The 6,000-nt window shown below is 46.8% G+C and overlaps 1 protein-coding gene across 1 annotated transcript in view; it reads right to left on the minus strand.

Moving 5' to 3' along the window:
- The window catches only part of STK39 (serine/threonine kinase 39), an 82,028-nt gene extending 76,842 nt beyond the window's left edge, over window positions 1–5,186 (minus strand). Inside the window, 4 exon segments of the mRNA XM_072341551.1 lie at window positions 4,729–4,889; window positions 4,891–5,031; window positions 5,033–5,156; window positions 5,159–5,186. Of these exon segments, the coding sequence (XP_072197652.1) occupies window positions 4,729–4,889; window positions 4,891–5,031; window positions 5,033–5,156; window positions 5,159–5,186 (454 nt within the window).
- Window positions 5,187–6,000: the final 814 nt, after the last annotated feature.

Raw genomic sequence — 6,000 nt, forward strand, 5'->3', positions numbered from 1 at the left:
ACAAGTCATCCACATCGCCTTCCCATGGAGAACTGTTTTTTTCCTCCCTCAAGCAAATCAGAACAGACGTGGTTTTGTTTCCACTTAACAAAGAGAAGCTCCGTTTGAAAGCTAATTCCGGAAAAAACAACTGGTCTCTGATCTAAGGGTAAGTAACCCTTCTCAAAAAAGAAAGTTTACAGTACAACAATTCTGATGTTTCAGAACAACACATGAATGAATGTAGAATTGCTCTTCCAGGTCTCAACTTGGCCTCAACTATGAGAGCATCCTTACAATGCTGGTCACAAGTAGTTGTTCCACTCTGAAGATGCAAAGCCTTGCTGCAAGGCTTAAAGAGAATCTAAGTCATGCAATCCTTCAAATTTCCATACACTCTGCAGCAGAACTGCTCCTCTTGTGTCACTCAAGCAGCTCCTGTGGAGCCAAGGATTTATAGGTCCCCAAGGTTTTGGACCTTCTTTGTAGGAAGAAGCTGGGAAGTAAGAGACAAAGCAGAGGGGCATGAGATGCAAGTGAAAAAGTGACCAACAGCATCCACAAGTAATAAACCAATGCATACATTTCTGTAAATTACAATTGCATATTACCTGTCAGCTGTCTGACATCTTGAGCATGTTGACTATGCTTTCCTTTTTGTTTGACATGTTATAAACAAGATTTGCTGGTTATTTGCAGTAGCAACAAAACCAAAGCAAATTATACATTTTTTCTTGATCTGAGGCTATTTCTATACCATTCCAGTTCTAATAAAATGCAATCAATCTCCTTTCAGACAAGTTTGAATTCAAATTGCAAGGGTTATTAAAAGAAAGTTACTGTGTTATATAACAAAGTTAAATCACTCAGTCATTTACAAGGCATAATGACTTGAAAGTGACGAAAACTACAGCTTTGTCTCCAGTCTTGGAGTTTCTAATAAAGAATACTCACTTTCTCTCAAAAAAGACCAACACAAAGCTCTCTTCCCCAATACTGTTACTATCATGCGTAGACAAATCAAGCAATTAACAGAGCTCTGCTGAGCCTCATTTGCAGCACAGCACTGGGGATGTTCTGAAAAGCATTCTTAAGTTGTACAACGACCATCTTCACTCTGACAATGGAATTAAAAGACACTTTTTAAGTTACAAAATGGAGATTTTTTAGTTTCTCCAAATGGTTATTAACTGACAGAAAATCTTGACCAAAGTCAGAAAGGCAATACAAGACTGAAGCTACAGTACAACTAAGGTAACCTCTAAATGAGATGCCAATATAAAGATAATCCATCACGTGTAAGTAACCCTTCAATTTCCAATTCTGCTTATTTTCTAGGCAAATTATGTTTCCAAATCAGTTACAGAAGAAGATGCAAAAAAAAAAAAAAAAAAGTAACTTCACAGCAGGAAGTAGCAGCCATGATACAATCTGTGTCTCCGTAACAGAAACTTCCCTCAAATCATCAGCACAGTCTCACAGAGATTAAGTTACATGCAGAAGAAACGCACTGTCTGCAACAGCTCCACAAAAGCAAACCAAGTCAATTGTTCATATCAACTTTAGAGATCTTAAATAATTTTTAAAATGTGCTGCTTTGTCTCATCCATTTGATGTAACCCACTACAATTACTGTTGAGACTAAACAGTTTTCACATTTTTATGTTGATTACCATTCAAACACTTGCTCTGTATGGATTCCTACTGCTTCCGAGGAGGAACAAACCTCACTTGCTACATCCAGCTTACAAAAAAAAACAAAAAACAAAACAAAACAAAAAAAAAAAAACACAACCTTTTTGCTTCTAAATAGGTTTACAGACAGCCTGGACAAATCTGAGTTAATGAGACAATTTTCTCAGCTCTTAACTCTATCCTCCACATTTACAGACAGCAATCACAATGATTTCTTCCTGCTGCAGTAAAGAGCTGTATGTAGGATAACAGGAAGACCCTCTTCTTTCCAACAGAGTAACCACATGGCAAGTCAAACAGGGAACCTGATCTGACTGAAAACCAACCCAGCTGCAGAACTAGTTTTCTGTCAGATCAATGAGCTCCTTTCAGCAGCTGCCTGCTGGAGCAGATTAAATGCATCATGAAACCACGCACCAAGAGTTTGCAGAGAACTGGCTAACCACCATAAAAATAAAAGACATGAAATTACATCTCAGAAGAAGCACTACCTAGGGGCAGCATTTCCTTTCTAACAGGCACTTGAATCTTCTAACAGTCACAGAAAATAATCAGTAGAGAACGGCAGGAGAAAGAGTTTATCATTTGATATCCATACCACGTGGCCTCACCCTTCACAAATGCATTTGACCAAATACAGTGAGCAACATGAAAAACTCACATTTGCACAGAGAAAGGAGGAAGAGCTTCTCCAACCTGCCAAATCCACAGGCAGGATGAAAACAATCTATGTGACTAATCATGATTTTCACTTTCCATTCTGTGACCACCAACAAAAATTAAATGCCTTCTAAAACAGTCGACCAAAATCATTTTGTGTGTGTGTACTAATTGCCGTATGATACAAAGCCTATTTTGTGATGTGTTGTGATCAAACATCCCAGTGCAACTTTCCCCCTGCAGAGCCCACAAAGATGCCCTAATACCTTATTTTTCTCATTTCACTGGCATAGGGCTGCTGTAACAGAAGCCATCCCTAAGGATTCAACCCAGTTCCTAGGGGAGAGGTGGGAGGTGCCTGCCACAGGTGAAGGGCTCTCTCCAGCCAGTGGCAGCTGCTCAGTTTGTCGCTGCAGCTAACCCTGATGTGGCTGCTGCAGGGGAATATGATCTGAGCTAGAGCTGTATTATTCTTGCCTCTCTCCGATAAAAAAAAGAAATGCTTTAGGAATCCCTCATTAAATCTATTCAAATGAACAATCCTGGAGATGCTGGATCCATGTTACACTCACACTTGGTCACCTGCACTGAATTTACAAGTTTTGTATGTTTACTTTTTTAACAGTGTCAAGACAAAACCTAATCACAGTGATTTCCTATCAAAGCAAAGAAAACCCCACAAGATTTAAGTCACAGTACAAAATAAATCTCAATACACTTGAGAAGAAAAACATAACGTAAGCAACAACTTAGCAGAAGCTCAACACAAGTCAAATAAGATCACCATGTTCATGAATTCAATACATGGTTTATGGATTATATGGTCATATATCCAATATGATCTCCATCTCCTCACTAGGCTTTGCTTTAATTAAGGAAATATTGATATCTAACAGCACCCATAGGTACCCAGCAATAAAGTTTCCCTTCCGATACAGACTTGCTACATCAATTAGCACCTACCCTTATCATGGATGACACTTAAGTATATGTGTATTACATTTCTAAACATATTAAATGTAAGAATTTAAGCAGAAAGGAGAAGGACATTCACCCAGAAAGCTCACCCAGCCATTCCATGAAAGATAACTCTCATGACTCACCTCAGGCAAGGCTTAATCCAGAACTGCTGGATGTTTATCTTAAACAAAAACCAGCCCACACCTTAGAAGAGTTTAATCCTCAACAAAGACATGGCTTACACAGGTAGAATCAATTCTGCTTGGTGAAGTCCAATCCATTCCTACGCTGAGTGAGAGACAGACCTGCAGCCAATAAGCCTGTGCTAGGACATTCACTGAGAGCCATCCCAGCACCTCTCTCTAAGGTAGCAGACCTCAACTGTTTTGTTTCTGCTTATGGAAAACAGCTTGCCTGATGACAAAGCTGAGCGAGCACAACCTGCAGCCCCAATCAATAACTCATAGTTCTCACTGCCACTGGCCAGAAGGCCATGAGCAATTGGTGTGCAATAGCGAAGACAGCCAACAGCACTACCAGGCAAGTCTCGTGTGGATCATTTTTTTAATTTAAATGGATTAAAAGAATAGCAATCTCAGTCTTAGGCCTGTATCACCTGCAGCATTTCCTCAAAGTTTAAAGAATCACATACAAACAAAAGCAAGTTTTCTCACAGTAGCTTTCATTAGCAACAAGCAGTGCCCAGGTCAGGAGATAAGAAACTTTCCGTTGCAGGGACTGCTAACAGTGGTCGCATTATCACAGAGCACACTTCAGGATAACTAAACTCAATGACACAGATGGAGATGTAACCCATCTGATGCACACTGGATGGGCAGGAACGAAGAACGCATCACGAAGCTCCTACCTGTGGGGCTGCGTCCCACCGCCCTCCGGGACGGCGGTTTCTGGGATGGACCTGAGCAGCGATGCCGCGCCGACCTCGTGTGCGAGCGGGCATACACAGGGAACACAAGGCAAAAGGAAGCGTGCACGACAGCAGTGGGTCTACGGGTGGGATATACCTCCCCCAAGAAACCGACAGAAAAATGCAGACTAATCGAAGTGGATGCGTGTGCGTCTGCGTGCGCCGCAAGCCACACAGAGCACGGAGCGCATCCGCAGTTACCGGAGTCCCGGCAGAGAGCAGGGGGCTCCGCGCCGCCCCGAGCTGACGATGCAACACAGGGAATCTGCCGGGCCGCACCGGGCGGGGCGAGGCGCTTTCTAGAAGGAGCCGCCGCCCCCCGGGGCCGCACCGCCCGCCGCCGGGCGGACAAAGTTTGCGGCAGCCGCCGGCAGCGCTACTGCAGTGCCGGGCGCGCCCGCCGCAGTGACGAGCCCCGGCCCCGGGAAGAGATACGCCGCTAGGCCCGGAGCCGGCCGCCGCCGCATCCCCCTCCGCCGCCCCGTTACCCCGCCCGCTCCACTGACCGATAACCTCCTGCAGCTCGTAGGCGTCCCTGCAGATGGGCCAGCCGACGGGCGGGGCGACGGGCGCCGGCTGGGGCTGCTGGACGTGGACCGGCGACTCGCCCTGCTCCGCCATGATGCTGCCGGAGCGCCCCGGCACCCGGCGACCTTCTTCAAACTTCCAGCAACACCTTTCGGCCGCGCTCCCTCCCTCCCTCCCGCCCCGCGCAGCCGGCCGCCCGGCAGAGGGAGGAGGCAGGGCACCGAGGGGGAGGAGGCAGAGGCGGGCGCCGCCGCCGGCCCCGGCCGCTCCGCTCGCCCCGCCGAGGGGAGGCCGGGCGACCGCCGCCGGGCCGCGGCGAGGGCTCGGCGCTGGAGATCGCTCTCGTTCGTCCCTGGCTCGGAGCGCGGCCCGAAGAATCTCCCCGGGTGCCTGCTGACCTGACGGCTCGCTCGCTGCCGTCCTCCTCCTCGCGCATCCGCCAGGCTCCCGGCCGCGCGCCGCTGGAAGCTCTGCGGGAACTCGGTTGAGCGCGTGCAGGCCGCGGCCTGCGGGAAGAGCCCGGGGCTGCTCCGAGGGCGAGGAGCCGGCAGGAGGTCGGAGGGAGCTCGGTGCGCGGTGGGGATGCTGGAAAGCCCTTGTTAGGTCAACTGCACCAGCTCACAGACACTTCTAGAGCAATTAAGTAAAAAAGCATTGCTGCCGACAGCATCGCTGCTGTGCAGTCACTTGTGTTTAATCTGAAGACACCAGCAACCATTTGGTTTTGGCAGCTGTGAGGACACTGGTCCCACAAAGTAGAGATAACACAGCCATTCCACAAGTGGCCTTACTCAAGGCAAGAAAGCAGTGCCACACCACTACACCTCAGCACAGACAGCATCGCACCCACCAGGCAGGACAAGCACACAGCTAGGAGCAGTCCCATGGCCAGCAGAACCAAGGGGTCTAAGCAGACGAGTCATTGTTAAACTCTTCTACCACTTTGCATGATATGACTTTAAAAACAAAAACACAACAACAAACAGTCCCTGAGTATGTGAAACTTGGGGACTTAATAAACAATATAGCATACAATCATTTTTTCTTTCTGCCTTTCTTAGCAGTAGTGTCACTAGTACAGAACCAGCAGGGTGCTACCTGCTACAGTCTCACTCCTACTTTGAGAGTGTCATATTTTAAAACCCATGGGATTCAAAAAGAGGTAACAAAAGAGTTTCATTGTAAATTATTTTAACATTTCACTTCCAACTACAGTAGGGGAAATACTGATAGTATGCGGATGGTAAGGC

The sequence above is a fragment of the Excalfactoria chinensis genome, chromosome 7 (assembly GCF_039878825.1).
Source record: "Excalfactoria chinensis isolate bCotChi1 chromosome 7, bCotChi1.hap2, whole genome shotgun sequence".
In the NCBI taxonomy this organism is placed as follows: Eukaryota; Metazoa; Chordata; class Aves; order Galliformes; family Phasianidae; genus Excalfactoria; species Excalfactoria chinensis.